The sequence below is a fragment of the Macaca nemestrina genome, chromosome 4 (genome assembly GCF_043159975.1).
Source record: "Macaca nemestrina isolate mMacNem1 chromosome 4, mMacNem.hap1, whole genome shotgun sequence".
Taxonomy (NCBI): Eukaryota; Metazoa; Chordata; class Mammalia; order Primates; family Cercopithecidae; genus Macaca; species Macaca nemestrina.
This window is the reverse complement of record NC_092128.1, coordinates 6,496,838-6,518,071: the sequence shown is the minus strand read 5'-3', so window position 1 is coordinate 6,518,071 and position 21,234 is coordinate 6,496,838. Positions and strand designations below refer to the sequence as shown.

The window sequence follows — 21,234 nt, the reverse complement described above, 5'->3', positions numbered from 1 at the left end:
ATTGATTAAGAATGCAGTCTGGCCTTCGTGGCTCATGTGTGTAATCCCAGCAATTTAGGGGGATGAGGCAGGAGGATTGCTTACGACCAAGAGCTGGAAACCAGCCTGGGTAAGATAGCAAGACCCCATCTCTACAAAAGAAAAAATTAAAAAATTAGCTGGATGTGGTAGCATGCACCTGTAGTCCCACCTACGTGGGAGACTGAGACAGGAGTATCCCTTGAACTTGGGAGGTGGAGGCTACAGAGAGTTAGGATCGCACCACTGCAGTTCTGCCTGGGTGACAGAGTGAGACCTTGTCTCAAAACAAACAAACAAACAAACAAAAAAACCCTATTAGGCTAAATGTTTATATTTCTGAGGTACAGAATTATTAGAATAAGCACTGTTGCTTTACTTTGAGATGAGATGGAAAGAATACATTTATTGGTAATTTCACATATTTCTCTTTTTTTCTGCTTTTTCCTCACTGTGAAGGTGAAACAAGCATAGGTAATAAGAAACTAAAGCAAATGACGCCTGTAAGCCACATTTAAGCCATCAGAGTAATGATGGATAGTCACTTGAGTTTAAAAATAATAAGCTCAGATACTGTTTTAATCCTCATAAAAGACTAGTTAGAAAACCAATTTTACTTTGATGCAAACAAACTAACTAAAGTTAGAGAAGGGGTACTAAGAAAATGAGTGGGGACCGTCTGTTCTCTCCTGATCCCGCCCCTCAGCTGCTCTGGGGACATCTCCTTGTGTTTAATCTCCCATCAAGACTCCTGCTGAATACATTTTAGGAATGAGAGGCAGACTCTCAACCGTGTCATTTTCTCAGAGAAAATTGGATTGTGTGTTGGTAATAACAGTACCTGTCACACTGAGAAATGGTTTGTCGTGGGCATGGCTGAGAGGCTTCAGACCGACTTTGTTGTGGTTTGCTCTCTGATTTATTTCTTGTGTTTTCAAGCACCGGGAAAGGGATGCTGACAGCGTGAGGGGCAGTGAAGGCTGCGAGGTTGAGTCTAGGGCTTTTTCCTTTTCCTTGATAAAGTCACTTTTCTGTTTAGAATGGAAATAACCCTTCCATTAAAGTTTTTCCATTTAATCTGGGCGAGGGGGGAGGTTTTGCTTTTGTAGTTGAGTGTTAAAAAAGGTTTTCCTTGGTTTCAGTTAGTATAACACTTAATTTTTGATTTTCTGTTTGTCATGTGCAACATGGTTGTTGATGGTAAGAATGGGTTCAAACGGACTAAGGATCTAGCACCAGAAATACCATTTGACCCAGCAATCCCGTTACTGGATATATACCCAAAGGACTATAAATCATTCTGCTGTAAAGACACATGCACACGTATGTTTATTGCAGCACTGTTCACAATAGCAAAGACTTGGAGCCAACCCAAATGGCTATCAGTGATAGACTGGATAAAGAAAATGTGGTCATATACACCATGGAATACTATGAAGCCATAAAAAAGGATGAGTTCATGTCCTTTGCAGGGACATGGATGAAGCTGGAAACTATCATTCTCAGCAAACTAACACAAGAACAGAAAACCAAACACTGCATGTTCTCTCTCATAAGTGGGAGTTGTACAATGAGATCACATGGAGACAGGGAGGGGAACATCACACACCAGGGCCTGTTGGTGGGTCTCTTAGGAGAGGGGAGAGCATTAGGAGAAATATCTAATGTAGATGACGGGTTGATGGGTGCAGCAAACCACCGTGGCACGTGTATGTATACCTGCATAACAAACCTGCATGTTCGGCACATGTACCCCAGAATGGAAGCATAATAATAATTTAAAAAGTAGTAACGCTTCCTCCATTTCCCACTGCATCGGATGTGGAGGTGTTTACAGCCACAGAACACTTTTTGCTCTATTAGGAGATGGCAAGTCTTTTGACCTTGACTGGCCCTCAAGGCCAGGGTTCCACCTCACTGCTTCAGAGTTGCTTTCTGTTTGTCCTGGGGAGACATGCTGTGTTGATGGTGTTGTGTTCTGCTGCGGAGGGGAGTCCACGTTATAAGAGGCTTGTTGTTGGATTTTGAAGTTTATCCAGAGGAGGGTCCCCAGAACAGCAAGAGGTCCTGAAAAGATGGCCTGTGAGAAATGGTTGAGGGAAGCAGCATTGTTGGACTGGCGACCCTGCAGGGAGCATGAGGCTGTCTTGGGACACGTGATGGGCAGCTGGCTGGACGGTGAGCAGTGCCGAGGAAGGAGAGAAACCAGGGCGGCAGATTTCATCTCAGCACAGGGAGAGCTACTTTACAAATTGGTCTATACAAGGTGGGGTCCGAATTCTGTGACACGGGAAGGGAGGCTGTGTGGACTGGTGGTTAAGAGTGCTGTGCTGAGTGCATGGGCTGCGGGGGGTGGTGCCCCCGTGTGGTGAGTGCTTGGATCCTGCATGGTGGTGAGCACGAGGTCTGCAGGTGTGGATGCCACGTGGCCGTGAACTTCCAGACTGCCAGGTGTGTGTGCTGCCCTGCCTACCGCTTGTTAAGCTGTGTGACTTTGGCAGGTTACTCGATCTCACTGTGCCTTAGCGTCCTTCTCGGCAGAATGGGGATGGGACTAGTACCTGCTTTATCCCATTTTTGGCAAGGTGAAAGGAGTTGGTGTGTGGAATTGCCTTCAGCTGTGTCAGGCAGTGAGTAGGCACTGTCATTGTGTTCCATGAAATGACTTCAAGTGATACTCTGAAATGGCGCTCCACATCCAGGCCAGGGCAGCAGATTCCTCACCTGCTGCGGCCTCTAGCCGACTGACTTTTCTATTTTTAAAGTTCCCAGGGATTTTGCCTGGTTTCCTTTGCTTTTTTGCCCCGGGCAACTGCTGCCTTTTGGGACTCCTACATGTCTTGGATTAGCTGCAGAGTGGCACACCACTTCCCCAGTGGCCCTCTTTGCTGGTGCGCAGGCATCTTTGGTTTTACTGCTCAGCGCTAACTAGGGCAGGGTTTCTTAGCCTTGGTGCTATTGACATTTTCATCGTAGGATGTTTAGCATCATCTCTGGCCTCTCCCCACAAAGTGCCAGTAGCACCTTCCCACCCCCACCCAGTCCCGACAATCAAAATCGTCTCCACATGTTGCTTAATGTCCCCTGGAGGGACAATTGTCCCTGATTGAGAACCTGTGCACTAGGGAGAAATGTTAGGAGGTTACCAGAATCCAAGGACTTAATCAGAAATTGTCAGTTATTGTTTCTGGTTCTTGAGTTACTTGCTGGAGTCTTTTTTCCTTTACTGACCCCCCTTTATTCCAGAGGGGAGAGCGAATGAAATGCTCCTCGTTCATTCCACGATGGCTGTGGAGGGTCCCTGCTTACCGAGCGCTGTGTGTAGTGGTGGCTTCAGGGAGGAGTGCACAGACAGGGTGTAGACCTGACCCTGCTCAAGCCTCTGCATGGCCCAGGGCGGAGAGGGCCAAACAAGAGAACCCACTGTGCTTGTCGCCGTCCTGCCTTCCCTGGGCCGGTGCTGACGTCATTACCCTCTAATTTCCCCCCAGACCTGCCAGCGGCCTGGTGATGTCGTCACAGATGAGGGCGTGAGAGCTCACGGGTGAGGGGGTTTGCTGCTTCCTTCAGGCCCCAGCACCAGACAGTGGAGGGAAGTGTGAGGCCTTTGGGCATCCCCACCTGGCTCCAGGGAGCAGGTTGGGGTCAGGTTGTGAAGGGCTCCAAACACCCTGTCAGGAAAACCGGGTTTGGGGCCAGTACTGCTTCGTCGTCTTAAACGCTTGTCTTCTGTCGGGCTCTGCTCTCATCTGGTGTTCCTGTCAGGCTGACAGTTCGATAGAGCCTATCACTTAGCACTTGTATGTTCCTTTTAGACTGTATTCCACCCTCCACTGTCGCTCTGGCAGGTCCCCCTTGTCCCCTGAAACTTCTGCTGTCGGCAGCGGGGCGTGGGGAAAGAGTTGCATCCGGGAGTCAGCCCCATGGGTGGTGTGGGACAGCTTAGGGCGAGGGGTTCAGGGGCTGCTGAAGTACAAGCCAGTCCCTTGACCTTGTCCTTGGGAGGTGCCGTCTGGGGCAGGTCTGCTCTGGCCTGCCTCCCTCAGGACGTGCCCACACAGGGACCTTCTAACCCGGAGGCTGTCGTTCTGTGCATAGAGCTAAAGTTCATTTCAGTAATTCTAGGCCGAAGCTCAACGTGACGAAAACAAGAGTACTTTGCAGCATTAATTTAGAAACAGTATCTGGGCAGAGCTAGTGGAAGACTTGTAGGACGGCAGCCTGCCTGTGCAGGAAGCGTGTGCAGGAGACCTCACCAACTCTGCGTTCTTACGGATCCGGAACCCACTGTGCGTGCCACATCCGTGTAGACAGTGGACGCTGGGAGTTGTTGTGTTCCAAAGCTCAGGCAGGAGCAAAACATGAGATTTGAACCTGTTATTTGGCCTGGGGCACAGAAGCTCTCGCTTTCTCCCGGAGTTCTCTCTAAAGTGTGTCTGTGTGAAAGGGGACATTTGCCAGTGGGGAGGAGTTGGGTTGGAGGGTGGGGACGACAGGAGTGTATTCAGAGGGCGGAAGGAACAAGGTGGACAGTTACTTTGGTAACAGATCAAGGGTTGTTCATTCTTCAATACTAAAGGGTTTGTTGAGTTTACATGAGAATTTCTCAACACAAAGCACGACGTGGAACTAGGGTGGGAGCTGGAGTTTGCTTTTAGGAAATGTCTCGAAGTGTAGTGCGTATTGTTTTCCTGTTGTCCATAGCAACTATGGGGGATTAAATGTTAAAAATGTTAAAATAAAATTGGGCAACTTGGCTCAATCTTATGTCCTCACACAGTTACAGAACATTGAGAAATGAAGAGTTAGAGACTGTACACATTGGCTAAATGTGCACCCTCTTTAGGGCGTCTTTCTTCTCATTTAAGTCCCTGATGCCACCTTTTCAGCAAGGCCATTCCTGCCGTCTCAACTCAGAGTGACCCGTTGCCGTCACTTTCTCTTATGTTGCTCTGTTTTTAAAAGTTCGACTTTGAGATGTAATTTATACAGAGTCACATGAACCCATTTTTAAGTGTATGGTTTGAAAAGAAAGTTTACATACTTAGGTGATAATCACCACAGTTAAGGTACAGCGGGGAAGCATGGCTGGCGGGAGTTCCTCAGCCTCTGCTCCAGGAAGGCGCCCATCTGCGGGATTTGACGTGCCAGAGTTTCGTATACAGGAGTCCCTTCTTATCCATGGGGCATGTGTCCCAAGACCCCCAGTGGACGGCTGAAACTGTGGGTGGTGCCACACCCTCTGTATACGATCTTTTTTTCCTGTGCATACATACTTTTCATAAAGTTTACAAATTAGGTACAGTAAGAGATTAACAGCAATAACTAATAATACGGATTAGTTACAACAGTGTGTTAGCATCACCACTCTTGTGCTGTGGGGCTCTTATTAAATAAAGTGAGGGTCACCTGAACTCAAGCACTGTGATGGTGCGGTAGTCGGTCTGATCACCAAGGTGGCTACTGAGTGACTCAGGGCGGGTGGCATGGACATGCTGGACAAAGGGAAGACTTGTGCCCTAAGCGGGACACAGTGGGACAGCTTGAGATTTCATCATGCTTCTCAGCATGGTGTGCAGCTTAAAACTTAACAAAGTATTTTTTTCTGGAATTTTCCATTTAATCTTTTCAGACTGTGGTTGACCACGGGTAACTGACACCTTGCAGCGTGAGCCACAGATAATGGGGGGCTGCTGGAAATGGAGTGTTCCACGTATTCTCTGTTTCCGGCTTCCTTCACTCAGCTGGTGCTTTTGAGGTGTGCGTGTCATTTGTCCCCTCGTACTGCTGGGAGCGCCTCAGTGAGCGGCTGTGCTGCAAGTCAGCCGTCCCCTGCTGGCGGACATTTGAGTTGTTTCCAGTCTTGGCTATTACAAAAAACCTTGCTATGAACATTGGAAATATACTCAGCGTCTGCTGGATATGTTTCATTCTCCTTGGGAAATACCTGGGAGTGCAGTCGCTTTGTTGTATGGTAAGTGTACATCGTTTTCACTTTGTGAAAACTGCCCGACTTTTTCCAAAGTACTTACAGCATCTACCCTCCCACCAGCAACGCACAAGAGTTGCAGTTGTTCGTCTTTACCCAAACTTGGTGTGTGGTGGATTTAAGCTGTATGATCCTGATGACAAATGTTGTTGATTGTCTTTTCCTGTACTTAGCGGTCATTTGTATATTTTCTTTTGTGAAATGTCCGTTTGAATCTTTTGCCCATTTTTAACTGATTTGTTTATTGAGTGACAACTCAATAATGAGAGTTCTTCAGATATCCTGGATACAAATCCTTTGTCAGATTTATGTGTTGCAGATTTTTTTTCTAGTCTGTGGCTTGTCTTTTCATTTTCTTAGTGGTGGTTTTTGAAGAACAAATGTATGGAACCCCATTTATCAACTTTTTTCTTTTATGGTTCATGCTTTTTTATGTGCTAAGAAATTTTTGCCTGCCACAAAATTACGAAGTTTTTAAAAAATGGTTTTAAAAAGAAATTTTGTACTCTTAGCCCTTACATTTAAACCAGTGATAAATTTTGAGTTAATTTGTGTATATGAAATGAAGAAAGTAAATAAATGTTCATCCTCTCACCCATGGATATAAATTATTCCCACATCATTTGTTGAAAAAGACTATTCTTTCCCTATTGAAGTATCTGGGTGACTTGGTGTAAAATCATTTGCCCACACACGCATAGCACTGTTTGTATGGTTATATGAATAAATGAAAGAAATGAATTTATATAATACCTTTGAAGGCAACTCAAGATCATGTAATGCTTCTCAAGTATTATAATGAACATTTATTTTCATACCCTAGTGAATAATTTTTAATTAAAAAACCTATTACAGAGACATGACAAGTAATTGCACAGTCTGACCCTGCACTGGACTCTGGACTGGAGAGAAAAAAAAATGCCATGAAGAATATTAATAAATCCAGTGGCAAGATGGGAATAGGAACAGTAGATTAAAGTTTTGTATTAATGTTAAGTTTATGAAGTTGGCAGTTGTACTGTGGTAACATGAAAGAATGTTCTCAGTTTTAGTAAATACACACTAAAGTATTTAGTAGTAAAGGGCCATGAGGTATGTAAGTTACGCTCAGATGCTCCCCGGCTCCAGATGTGTGTGCGTGTGGGAGGGGACAGAATAAATGCATGCAAATGATAAATAAAAACACTCTACCATAAATGTTAACAGTAGGTGAATCTGAATAAAGAATGTATCACTTTTGCTAAGCTTGAAATTCTTTCTAAATTGAAAAATTATTTTATTTATTTTTATTTTTTTGAGACGGAGTTTCACTCCTGTTATCCAGGTTGGAGTGTAATGGTGCAATCTTGGCTCACTGCAACCTCCGCCTCCCGGGTTCAAGTGATTCTCCTGCCTCAGCCTCCCAAGTAGCTGGGATTATAGGTGCATACCACCACGCCCAGCTAATATTTGTATTTTTAGTAGAGATGGGGTTTCACCATGTTGGCCAGGCTGGTCTCTTAACTCCTGACCTCAGGTGATCTGGCCGCCTTGGCCTGCCAAAGTGCTGGGATTACAGGCATGAGCCATCACTCCAGACCAAAAAAAATTTTTTTTAATAAAATGTTTTTAAAAAAAATCTATTACATTAATTTGTTGGCTTAATATTCGCCTTTTACATGGAAGTAGAATTTAAACGTATTAAAATAGCCATTAATAGTGATTTTAAAAATCTAGGTTGTTAGGCTTACGTTTATTTGAAATAGAAATTTCTCTGAAAACTAAATGGCCATTCTAGATGTAATGATCATTTACCATTTCAAAAAAAAAAGTTTTATGATGATGTCTTGTGTTACAAATTCTGTCTTAATGTCTGAAATCCAGCTCTCAGTTTTGCCGGGTAAACTGGCCTGTTTGAAGTTTTCTGAGGATACATTTTCTCTCTCACTATCTTTTTGGTCACCTAGTTTGATTACAGCGGTAAAAGTTATTACAGAGCCCTCTGCACAAGAGCCCATGTATGTCTTTAAAAGATGGAATTACTGTTCATTTCAGGTATCACTCCAAGGATTTAATGTGAATCTAATTGTATTTGTTAAGTCCTCTTTTGTATTTGGTCTATTTTCTACCACAACGAAGTCAACAGAACAAGCTAGGATACAGATTATCTACTTCTAGGCCAGAAATCTGAGAGGATTTAGAGGAAATCAGTACAACCAGTGAGCTCTCATACAGTGGTTGACCTGGTTGGTGAGACCGTCTTGTCCACTTGCCATGGCCAAGTGGGACCCATTGCTGTCTTATCCACTACTTGCAACTTTGAGTGTCTTAGTTGACTCGGTTTAGGGACTTTTGTTTTCTTCAACTTGTCTTTGCTTTGAGGTTTTAATATACATTTATATACAGTATATGCTGGGTAATATGATATACATTATAACCTGGACTCGGAGCACCCCTCAGTTAGTGTTTTCATTTTCTGCCCTTTTTCTGTCTCTCCTGTTCCACATTCGTCTCATTTGCTGAGCACTTTCTGAGCTCGTGATGTTCCTTTCCGAGTTTCCTAACTTCTCCAGAAGCACCTTGACGGCACAGGTCATCCCGAATCTTGCAGTATTCGTGCCGTGTTGTCTTCAGGTTTTATTTGTTGCCTAGTTTTAGAGTTCACTATCTGTGGCCACGCTAATCGTGCCCATGCAGAGTGCTGACCACAAGGAGCTCTATTCCGTGCTGAGCTGGACTGTTGGAGCTCAAGTGACGTTTCGTGGTGAGGAGGCAGGGATTCTGAATTGCAGAGGAGCAGCGCGAATGAGGGCTGTTTGGCCCTTGCCAGTTGCTGGTTTGTGACTTCCCCTCACAGAATCTCTTGAAATGGATGCCACTCCTGAAGTGACTTGGCTCTGTTTTAGGGGCCTACTCGTGCGGTGTTGTGTGCAGCTCTCCCGGCCCTCGGGGAAAGTGGAGTACAGGGATGCCTGTGGGAGGATCTGCCATCGGCCAGGGCCCTGCCTGCCTTAGCCCCGCTGAGAGCTCAGCGTAGCTGCCACCTGCAGCTGTCTTCCTGGGTGTTTCCTAAGTGAAAATAAAGATTCAGCCATGAAATGATTTTTGTTTTATTTATTTATTTTTAATGTAAGAAACAAATAGAATTGCTTTTTAGAAGACAAAACTGAAATGAAGCATTGAAAACATTCACGATTGTTATGAAGATGCAGATCCTCAGAATGAAAAAGTATGTGTTTTAAAGTTCCCTGTTTACATTTCTGAACTTTTAGGAATCTCTAGGTTTGGGAGGTTGAGGCATCTTCTTCAGGCCTCACAGCGAGCCCCGGCGCCCGGGCTGCGGTCTGCGGTGAACCCCGGCGCCCGGCCTGCGGTCCGCGGTGAACCCCGGCGCCCGGGCTGCGGTCCGCTCCGCAGGGCTCACTGTGATGTTTTCTTTGTGTTTGTAGCTCAGTGTCTTTAACGCAGTAACTGCCTGCTGAATGCAGTGGGATGTTTGCTGCTGATCACAGGGATGTTTCGGCTGTTGAGGTTTGTTCTTCAGTTACTGAAGGAGGAAAGGAATTCAGAATGAGGACCCAGCATCCTTTCATCAACTTAGGGAATGATTAACTGTATTTTGCCTGAAGATCATGCAAGCCCACGCCCCTGCCCCTCCTGCCTGCTTGCCTTCTAGTGTGGAAGATTTGAAGCAGGCAGGAAAGTATATCCAATATACAAGGATGAAGTAGCTGAAGGAATCTGGGTGCGGAGAAGTGAGGGTGGCAGAATAGTGCAGCAGGGTGGGACGAGGACAGAACCCATGTGCACCATTCTGTGGTTGTGCCTAGCTACGGGAGAGGCCCCTCGTGGCTCTCAGCTTCTCAGCAGCTGGGGAAAAGATGGGAACTCAGTCTGTAATGGCAGGCACAGGGGACATATGATTAAGGCCAGTGAGTTTTCCTAAGAGGCCCAGCTTTTTCTGACACTGAGATCTGAGAGAAATTTCTTCTTTAGACTCTCACTAAGAATATGTCCTCCACCCATCCCTATAGCGGATAATGAAATGGATTTCCTCCTGCTTTGTCTTCTCATGGCTCGCGGTGAAGTTCAGAGGGGAAACAGTCTTGTGAGTGAATAATGAAAGAACGCCGAGCAGACCAGGAGCATTCCCCTGGGACTTTTGGATCCATTGATAGAATTTAGAAGACTTAGAGGTGTGAACGGATTGTGTATCCCTCAGATTATCCTTCAAAATAACAATGGCCCAGAATTTTGAGATGAGGCAGCAGGTGTGCCCATGGTGCTGTGTCGGCCATTGGGTATTACAGTGAGAAGCGGACCCGTGTGTTCGACAGTTGTCTGAGGAAAGGATAAGCTCACCAAGTCCAGAGTGACAGTCAAGAAACCTGGCCCCGTGGCCCCTCTCCTACACTGGTGGGCCAAGGGAGAGCTCTCAGACACCCCGGGCTTCCTTGGGACACTGTTTGGGATCGCCTGACAGTGTCCCAAGGAACTGTTCCCAAGGCTGCAGCATTCCCTGACAGAGAGCGAGGCTGTAGGAATCTTAGCCTGGAGAAGTTTTAAAGGAGTTGTCTGCGGTGGGTTTTAAAAAAGTAAATGACATCCTGGCTAACATGGTGAAACCCTGTCTCTACTAAAAATACAAAAAAATTAGCCGGGTGTGGGTGGCGGGCACCTGTAGTCCCAGCTACTCAGGAGTCTGAGGCAGGAGAATGGCGTGAACCCGGGAGGCGGAGCTTGCAGTGAGCCGAGGTCTCGTCATTGCACTCCAGCCTGGGTGACAGAGTGAGACTCCATCTCAAAAAAAAAAAAAAAAACCACAAAACAAAAACAAAAAACAAAACAGTAAATGAAAAACAATAGCAAAAGAACAAAAAAATCACAAAACCTCAGCAAAAGCACCCTTAGAAATGTCTAATTCCAAGCACTGACCCATCCTTGTTCTTCCCCAGTCCTCACTTAATTCTTAATTGGATATAAGCCAGGGTCTGTCTCTCCAGGAAATCATCGGCGAGCGTGGCCAGTCATGAGAGAGCAGGACCAGGGATCAGCTGAGGCTTATTCTAAGATGAGATGATCAAAATATCAAGAATGCTTCTAAGTTATGATTCTTGATATTATGGCAACAAGGAATGCCGTGTGTCTGAAAGAGCAACCAGGCCAGGAGACCCGTCTGAAGGAAGCCAGGGATCAGAATATAACCCTGTTTATGTGATTTCAAGCTGCCACCCCATCTGTCAGGGACTTGTTCCTGCCAGTCCTCCCCTTTTGGTGACATCTTACCTGAGTGTTGGTATCCAGGGGCTCCCCTGAGTTTGGCGTTTCCATAGCTGCTGCTGTGGTTGATGGTCCCTAGACTCTGACAGGAGCCAGGCGCGCTCAGGTTGGTCACGAGAGATTTCTCCACAGGGTGACAGAGGACAACAGTGATTATTCATCATGCTGATCCTGGGACAGGATGTTGGCTTGAAAACTAGACTGAAAGTGGGTCAAGAAGGCAGGTGCCCAGTGACCTTGTGGTCTCCCTGTGGCGAGGGGCGTCGGGGTTGCCTCTCGAGAAATGGATGTGACGGCGGTTTCCTCGGTTGGCCACGCCCACAGAGTTTTAAGAAAGCAAAGAAGTGTGTAGCAGTGAAACCCCCAGATGAGGACAGACTGCAGAGTTCCCGGGGCAGAAAACCATTGCCAGGTATTTTATTCAGTGTGTTCATGATCAGGTCGTCTCCGTAAGGCATGGGTACCCCTTAGAGTGTCTGCAGTGTTCAGGGCTGTTCCCTGTGAGTAGAAGTGTGGGGTAAACACCAAGGAATGGGGCACAGTGTGGGCTCCGGGGGATCTCTCACCGCTGCAGAGAGTCCTGGAAGGGTGGCCTCAGGACCACCCCAGTTCCTGGCCCTGAAGGCCAAGCCCAGATCCTCCCTTAACAATATATTAGCCTTGACCTTCTCGAAGCTGATAACAAAATATTGTGGCACAGTTTTATGAGATCACAGTTTTGTGAGGCTCTGTCCCTGGCCAAGCCACTGTAGAAGCTTTAGCCCAGGGGTGTCCAGCCTTTTGGCGTCCCTGGGCCACATCAGAAGAAGAAGAAACTCTTGGGCCACACATAGAATACACTAACACTAATAGCTGACGAGTGAAGAAAAAGGTCCTGTGCATCATGTTTTTGGTATTTGCCACCACGGATGAGCAAAACCATTGTTGCATTGAAAGGGCTGGACATGGCTCCTTCAGCTCCTGACAGCCTTTCGCCTTAGCGACTATAGCATGTTAGGTGATTTATCAAACATCTGCTGCTGGCAGGTAACCGGAGGTGAAATTTCTCTCTACAGACACTCAGGGTGGAATCGGAGCAGAATCCAGGTGGAAGACGAGGTCACTGGTGGCTTCTCCAGGTAGAAGGCCATATCCCTCGTGGCTTCTCCAGGTGGAAGACCAGGTCACTGGTGGCACTCCCAGGTGGAAGGCCAGATCACTGGTCACTTCTCCAGGTGGAAGGCTAGATCACTGGTCACTTCTCCAGGTGGAAGGCCAGCATCTCCAGGTGGAAGGCCAGATCACTGGTCACTTCTCCAGGTGGAAGGCCAGCATCTCCAGGTGGAAGGCTTTAGATCACTGGTCACTTCTTCAGGTGGAAGGCCAGATCACTGGTGGCTTCCCATGGCTTCTGCCCCCTTTCATTCTTCCTGCTCTGACTTCACTATCTAACTCTGAGTCCATGTGGGTGCTGTCACAGCAGTTCTAGGAGTTGGCACGAGAGAAAAATGATCCCTTTGCACTCAGTGCTGGCTGTCTTTCCCCAGAACAGCAGTAAGCAGGAACGGACTACTGTCATATCATATAACTTAGAACCTGGGTTGCTAGGGACAGAAAAGTGCATTTTTTTTTTTTCTCTGTACTGATTCCTTGTGACTTCTGCTTACCTGTAAACTTGGTGAGGGACTCACTGTTCACGCACCCAGAGCTGACTGGGAGGAGTGCCTGAAAAAGAGCTCTGCAGTTGCTCAGGAACTCGGGAAGAGCTAACATATTTAGACGATTAAAGGAAATAGGGCTTTTTGACTCCTTGAAGGATTAATTTCCTTATGTAGTTTTCATATAAGGTGTTTTCTCTAAGAAAGTTCAACCAGGAGATACGCTGGTCCCCCTTGCCAGTGGGTGATACGATTGAAGACCCCAGTGGGTGCCTGAAACTGCAGATAGTACCAAATCCTATATATACTGTGTTTTTTCTTGTACATACATACCTATGATAAAGTTTAATTTAGAAATTAGGCTCAGTAAGAGACTTCTGAACAGCAGTAACTAATAGAATAATTATTGTAATAATATACTGTAGGAAAAGTTACATAAATGTGGTCTCTCTGTCTAAAAATATCACCCTTCCTCGTCTTGTGAGGACGTGAGATGATGCAGTGCCCTGTGGTGAGAGGCGAGAGGTGAGTGATGTAGGTTAGGCCACTGTGGCCTCTGGCATACACCAGAAGAGGACCGGCTGCTTGGGTGACCTGGGCCATCGAGCCATGAGGATGTCAGTGGCTGCAAGTCAGGAGCAGACGGTGTGGATGACTGACAGGCAGGCAGGGTGACAATGCGGAGATGCTGGACAGAGGGCTGGTTCAGGTTCTGGGCAGGCGGAGCGGGACAGGCGAGTGCTTCCCCTTCCTCTGCCCCCCACCGAGCTTCTGGGGTGGCCACCGAGCGAGTCTTGGCACTGGAGGGCAGTGCTGGCTGGGTGGCTCATCTGAGAATGTTCCTTCTGGTAACTCGGATGCTTTCTTCCCAAGATCGTCCTTCTGAGAAGCTCCAAGCACCCATTAGAAGACGTTCCCCCGGTGATGGTTAAGGCGGAGCAGCGGGAGAGCCAGTGTTGTTTTGGCTCAAGTCAGCTGGACAGTTTCTGTTATTTGTTTTGGCTTCCTGGTCCATGTGAGGGGTTGGCAGGGGAGGCATGAGAATCGCCTTGTTTTTGCTTTGCTGTAACTGAGGAAAGGATTAAGGAGCCATCTGTGGCACATGGTTGTTGCCATAGAAAAAAAACCTACACTTTTCCAATAGCGTTAAGTTCGCTTCTGTTCACGTCTTTCATAGGGCAGGTGTGTCGTGCCCACAAGCGATTGGACCTGTGGGAGCTCTGTTGTGGGTGGTTCCCGGAACTATGGGTGGGCGATTTCACCCAAGGCTCCCTCTGCTTTGTGTCTTGTAGAATGTCGTTCTCTCAGGAGGCTCCACCATGTTCAGGGATTTCGGACGCCGACTACAGAGGGATTTGAAGAGAGTGGTGGATGCTAGGCTGAGGCTCAGCGAGGAGCTCAGCGGCGGGAGGATCAAGGTAGGAGCCAGGGGCCTCCACGTGGTGCCTGGGGCTTCTGCGCCAGGCCTGACTCGGGCCCTCCTGACACAGAGCCGAAGGAGCTTCTCTGGGCTGCGTGAAATCAAAACAAGTGTGCCTCGCTTTCTGAGCTGCATTTTGACATGACCACGGAGGTTTGCTGCCTGAGGTCCTTCCAGGCTGGTGGTTCAGACCGATGGTCCTGACGACACAGCAATGGCAGCTTCAAACTCTCCCTGACCATACCTGCTGGCAGTTTCCTTTTGTGTCGTAGAGATCAGGCATGGGGTGTAATGACCAGTGTCCCAAGGAGATGGGACTGATTTACGGTGAGGATCTCTCATTTCCTTCGGAAACGTTCTCGTTAAATGAAAATAACTAACGTTAGCAGGGAGTTACAAGGCGTTTCTCCAAGATAGTAATTCTTAAGTAGCTGGTGATCACTGTGGGCTTCTAACCAAGAGTGGGCTTCGATAGCGGCAGTGGGCGCAAGGAAGAGCGCGCATGAGTCCACTGTTGGAAAAGCACAGTTTCCTTTCCTTTTTTTTTTTTTTTGGAGACAGAGTCTCGCTCTGCCGCCCAGGCTGGAGTGCAGTGTCGAGATCTCGGCCCGCCGCAAGCTCCGCCTCTCAGGTTCACACCGTTCTCCTGCCTCAGCCTCCTGAGTAACTGGGACTAAAGGTGTGCCCGCCACCACACCTGGCTAATTTTTGGTATTTTTAGTGGAGACGGGGTTTCACTGTGTTAGCCAGGATGGTCTCCATCACCTGACCTCGTGATCTGCCTGCATTGGCCTCCCAAAGTGCTGGGATTACAGGCATGAGCCACCTCACCCAGCCGGAAAAGCACAGTTTCTTTGAGTATTTTGGGGATGGTTAATCTTATTTGGGATGATCTCTGCGGTGCCAGAACATCTGATACGTTTGGTCAAGAAAAAGCAGTGCGGTTAATTGCCTGGATTTTGTGCTTTTTCAGCCTTGTGAGAGGCAGGGTCTGCTTGCCGGGCGCACTGTGTTCATTTGAGCCCTGGGGCTGGGATTGTGGTGGGTCTTAGGGGGGATTTGGCAGCAGGGGCAGAGTCACTGAGTGCTGGGTGTGAGGTTGTGCTTGTGCCAGTAAGAGGAGGGCGGCCCCGGGTGAAGCCGTGGTCTCATCAGCTGGGGGATGATTGGATCACAGATGTGTCTGTGCGTGGAGTGAGAGCTGCTTTCTCTTCCAGCCAAAGCCTGTGGAGGTCCAGGTGGTCACTCATCACATGCAGCGCTACGCCGTGTGGTTCGGAGGCTCCATGCTGGCCTCGACTGTAAGTCCCTCTCTCGGGCTCTGTGTTTCCATTCCTGTGCTCTCTATTGAGTTTGGGTAAATATCGTCTCTGAAGGTGAAATAGTGTGTGCCCTAATCGTGTGGCTCTAAACAGACAATTCTGTAAAATATAAATTATATCTTTTTTTTTTTTTTTTTTTGAGATGGAGTTTTACTCTGTCACCCAGGCTGGAGTTTAGTGGCGCGATCTCAACTCACTGCAACCTCTGCCTCCCAGGTTTAAGCAGTTCTCCTGCCTCTGCGTCCTGAGTAGCTGGGACTACAGGCGTTCACCACCACACCTGGCTAATTTTTTTTGGTTGTGTTTTTTAGAGATGGGGTTTTGCCATGTTGGCCAGGCTGGTCTTGAACTCCTAACCTCAGGTGATCCACCCCCCTCCAGCTTAGCCTCGCAGAGTGCTGGGATTACAGGCCTGAGCCTCTGCGCCCGGCCCAATATAAACTATGGTCTTAATATATCACACAACACATTTATCACTTATCCTTGCTAATTAGGGGTTACAGATAACATGGTAAGTGGAATCCAAAAATAATCTAAACAAATCCTGCATTAATCATTAATTTCAGTGACTTTTCCAAATAATTCTTACTTTTCCCCTCAAGTCTGTGAACAGCTCACACGGTGGTGGTGGGGGGTCTGTGAACAGCTTACACATTATCACACGTTGTTAGTGGGGGACCAGCATTTGGTTGGTCCTGAGAAGATAGAGGCTGATGAAATTTCTAAAAAGTGAAATGCCCCCCATTTAGTAGTTCCGTCCATCAGAGAGGTAAAACCTTGCAGCAGTGGTCCCGTGAGGGAGGGTGGAGGCCGGGATGAGGGGAGTGTCTTGCCTGCTTGGTGCTTGACTTTCTTCTGAAATGTGTATCTTTCTGTCTGCCTGTTGCCTCTCGTAGCCCGAGTTCTTTCAGGTCTGCCACACCAAGAAGGACTATGAAGAGTACGGGCCCAGCATCTGCCGCCACAACCCCGTCTTCGGAGTCATGTCCTAGTGTCTGCCTGAAAGCGTCGTTCAGTGGTGTCACGTTGGGGAACAAGTGTCCTTCAGAACCCAGAGAAGGCCGCCGTTCTGTAAATAGCGACGTCGGTGTTGCTGCCCAGCAGCGTGCTTGCATTGCCGGTGCATGAGGCGCGGCGCGGGCCCTTCAGTAAAAGCCATTATCCGTGTGCGACCGCTGTCTGCCAGCCTCCTCCCTCACCCGCCCTCCTCTCCCTCGCTCTCCCGCCTCCTCCTCCTCTTCCGAGCTGCTAGCTGACAAATACGATTCTGAAGGAATCCAAATGTGACTGAAAATTGTTAGAGAAAACAACATTAGAAAATGGCGCAAAATCATTCTGCCCCGGGAGAGAATGTGGGGGTGCAAAACCCTTTTCCTCCCAGCCTATTTTTGTAAATAAAATGTTTAAACTTGAAATACAAATCGATGTTTATATTTCCTATCATTTTGTATTTTATGGTATTTGGTACAACTGGCTGATACTAAGCACGAATAGATATTGATGTCATGGAGTGCTGTGATCCAGAGTTTTTAATTGTGAGGCATGTTCTGATATGTTTATAGGCAAACAAATAAAACAGCAAACTTTTTTGCCACATGTTTGCTAGAAAATGATTATACTTTATTGGAGTGACATGAAGTTTGAACACTAAACAGTATTGTATGAGAATTACTACAGATCTTGTATGTTTTAGTTTTTCTGTTTGAACTTTCTGGAACTGTTTTATAGAAGATGATGGTTTGTTGTCGGTGAGTGTTGGATGAAATACTTCCTTGCACCATTGTAATAAAAGCTGTTAGAATATTTATAAATACCTTTCTGCTGTAGTGTGGTGGTCTGTTGTTTTTCTCCCTGTCGCTGTGCTTCTTTCAAAGAATATTGAGATTGTTTTACATCATTGGCGGATTTGATTAATACCCAGCTTGTGGGAGGAAATGTCTTTTTCTGAATGGTGTGGGCTGCGTGCCCTGCAGTGGCCAGAGGTATCATGGGTCTGGATAACCCATCAGAGATGGTTTATCGTGGGTCTGGATAACCCGTCAGAGATGGTTTTGGCATCTGGGGTATAGTGGGAAGGAGCGACTAATGATTTCTGATATTCTTTCCCAGAAATTCAGGATTCATGACTGTAAGCTTTCAGTAACTACTCTGATGTTTGCTGAATGGATTGTTGGCTTGAAAGGTAATTTGCTCAATTAATAGATTTAGGTTTATTTCGCTCTTCATATAATTCTTATAATTATGTTACTTTAAAAATTGCTATTTATGGTATTTCTTCTAAGTTGTGAAGTGTGTTTTTTTTTTGGTCGTGTTTTAAAATTTTTTCCTTACTTCCACTCTCAGAGGAGGTGAATGAAGCATATTTTGTTCTCAGAAAATTTGCCTTCGTAAAGAAACGTAGCCAGGTGCAGTGGCGTGCCCCTGTAGTCCCAGCTGCTCAGAAGGCTGAGGCAGGAGGATCACTTGAGTCCAGCAAGTCAAGACTGCAGTAAGCTAGGATTGGGCCACTGTATTCCAGCCTGGGCGACAGAGTGAGACCCCATGTCTTAAATAAAACAAAACCAAGAATAACAACACAAAAATGTGATGTTATTATTTGAGTTTAGAAATAAGTTTAATATTGAACTCAGTATGGTGAAATCTGAGTTTACCAAGCCTCAGCTGCCCAAATCTCTGATATTGTCACTGTGCTCGACCCTCAGTCTCCCCAGTCAAGAGTCTGGTACCACCTGCTTCTCTCCTGATCCAAAGTGTCTCTCTGCATTCCCTTGGAGATTTGCTGCTTCTCGGGATTGCTGTACCGTTGGCTTCTCATGATCTTCCAGCCATTTTATTGCATCATATTCCCGGTTGGTCTGCCTGCCTTCAGTCACACCTTTGCACCCTGAACATGGTAGCAAGAGCCATTCCTTCTAATGCCATTTTCTTCTTAGTTCTATGCTATTCAGGGACCTACTTGATACTCCCACCTTCACCCTGCCCTGCCCGGTTCAGCATGCTTTGCACATCTCACAGTGCGCACTGTCATTCCCACCTCTGCTCTGCATCTGGGCATTGGCAGGTTCTTTGTTGCACCTTCTCCAAACCCCGGGAATAACACTGCTCTGTATGTCAGTGGTGTGGCAGCCTGGCTAAGCTAGAGCTGTATAACCTGTCCTTCCACCACAGGACACCCAAAGCTTCCATGTTTGGTATAAGATGATCTTTGAGATTGTACTTCTGTTTGTCAACTTAAAGGACTGTGGGAATTTTTTTTTTTTTTTTTTTTTTTTAAGATGGAGTTTTGCTCTTGTCCCCCAGGCTGGAGTGCAATGGTGCCATCTTGGCTCACCTCAACCTCCACCTCCTGGGTTCAAGAGATTTTTCTGCCTCAGCCTCCCGAGTAGCTGGGACTACAGGCATGCACCACCACGCCTGGCTAATTTTGTATTTCTAGTAGAGATAAGGTTTCTCCATGTTGGTCAGGCTGGTCTCGAACTCCTGATCTCAGGTGATCCACCCACCTTGGCCTACCAAAGTTCTGGGATTACAGGTGTGAGCCACCATGCCAGGCTGAGCACATTTTGTTTTAAACCTACATTGACAGGACAGAGTGATCCATTAGAATGTGACAGGTATGATGCTGTGGTTCTCAACCCTGGGCAAGATCCATCCCAAATTAAGAGAATCAGAATACAGGCCCCAGGGAAGACGTCCCATTTTTGCTTTCTGTTTTTAAACTCCTTAGGCATTGCCAGCATAGCTGGATCTGAAAGGCTTATGAGCAGAAGGATGGGTTTTTGACTCAGAAAGATCTGAGTATGAATTCTGGCTGTTCTTAAGCAAATGAGATCCTGTTTTCTGTTTGCTCATCTGTGGGAGAATTGTAATGGTCCTTTTGCTGTTAATAGAGGTGAGTTATAATTTTTTGTTTATTCAATTTGGCAGGTACTATAGATAGAAACGAACTGTGATTCTGCCATGTGTACCATTCACTTTATAAGGAAGAAAAATGTTTACAGTTAGTAATTTTGATAGAATCTCTACTTACCTTTTGTTCAGGTTGAATTAATTAGATCATAATCTAGAAATGAGTTAAGTATTCCTAGAGTTGATGGGTGAAATTGACCTCCTATGACAAAATTACAACTCCAGGTGAGCAGTTTTCTGTAGAAAACATTTCACCAAATATACTCGTTAAATTCTAAAATTACAAGTCTACAGTCTTTAGGACTATTAAAGCAAACCTTTTAATAGTGCAGGAGCCAGGTGTGGTGGCGAGTACCTGTAGTCACAGCTACTGGGTAGGTGGAGGTGGGAGAATCCATTGAGCCCGGGAGTTCAAGGCTGCAGGAGCCAGGGTCGTGCCACACACTCCAGCAACAGTGAGACCTTCTTAAAAAGTGCAGGAAGCTGCTTTGCCCTATTTAACAGATTTAGACATAAACTCAGCTTTACAATGGTGGGAATATTATACGAATGGCCTTAACTTAAAATGTGGCTACTAGTATGTGAATATTTATTTATTTATTTATTTATTTATTTGATTTTATTTTTTTTGAGATGGAGTCTTGCTCTGTCACCCAGACTGGAGTGCAGTGGCCAGATCTCGGCTCACTGCAAGCTCCGCCTCCCGGGTTCACGCCATTCTCCTGCCTCAGCCTCCCGAGTAGCTGGGACTACAGGCGCCCGCCACCTCGCCCGGCTAGTTTTTTGTATTTTTTAGTAGAGACGGGGTTTCCCCGTGTTAGCCAGGATGGTCTCAATCTCCTGACCTCGTGATCCACCCGTCTCGGCCTCCCAAAGTGCTGGGATTACAGGCTTGAGCCACCGCGCCCGGCGTATGTGAATATTTAACATTATCTTTCTAAGAAGATACGATGGCTGGCTCAGAGCTGCTCTTTCCAACACACCTGTGGGAACAGCCTCTCACTTCTTTGGGGATATTCATCCGCTGTTCCTGAGGGTTTAGCTTCGGTTTTATGAACTTTTAAGCCAAGATTAGCTTAAGTAATGTGAAGCTTATGAGTTTGTTTCTGCGTATGGTGAGGGTTGGGGAAGAAACGAGAGAAATGGAGACTCCTGAAGTGGGGGCCGTAGAAGAGGACCCGATCAGGGCTGCTGAGGATGGGGGAGGTGACTGCATCCCCTACAGAGGGAGGAAGGGGAAGCGCGGAAGGCACCCGGTGCTTGTGTTGACCAACTGCAGGTGGGTGGAGGACTCTCCCCGGTTGAGTTTCCATTTCCACGTGGCCCAAATGGAGGAGGGAAGAGGGCAAGGCTTTCTTAGGGGTTGGGGTTTGGGTTTTGCCAGGCAAGTGTGATGATGGGTGGGGCAGGTGTCCTGGGGGCAGGCAGGTGTAGACGGGGTTCCTCTGTTGCTAACATGAGGGACCATGGACTCCAAGTAGGGTGGGGAGCAGAGGGAGATGAGAGATGGGGAGGAATGGAGGCATCTGAGGACTGGAGGCCCTGGGCTTCAAGATTAGGAGGTTGTGGTCCTGAAGAACGATACTGACTTTAAGATTTCAGAGGTGGAGCACCTCTCAGCAATAACAGGGTCATCGAAGTGGTCATTGTGTAGAGATTGAATTCACGGAAATGGAAGAA

The 21,234-nt window shown here is 46.9% G+C and overlaps 1 protein-coding gene across 5 annotated transcripts in view; it reads left to right on the top strand.

Moving 5' to 3' along the window:
* LOC105474937 (actin related protein 3B) overlaps positions 1-17,458 on the top strand; it is a 100,301-nt gene extending 82,843 nt beyond the window's left edge. For all 5 annotated transcript variants that reach the window (XM_011729879.2, XM_011729877.3, XM_024790669.2 and 2 more), the window contains 3 exons: positions 14,196-14,321; positions 15,541-15,624; positions 16,542-17,458. In XM_011729879.2, coding sequence (XP_011728181.1) covers positions 14,196-14,321; positions 15,541-15,624; positions 16,542-16,637 — 306 coding nt within the window. In that variant the 3' untranslated portion in view covers positions 16,638-17,458. The remainder of the gene's footprint in view (positions 1-14,195; positions 14,322-15,540; positions 15,625-16,541) is intronic.
* The last annotated feature ends 3,776 nt before the right edge of the window (positions 17,459-21,234 follow it).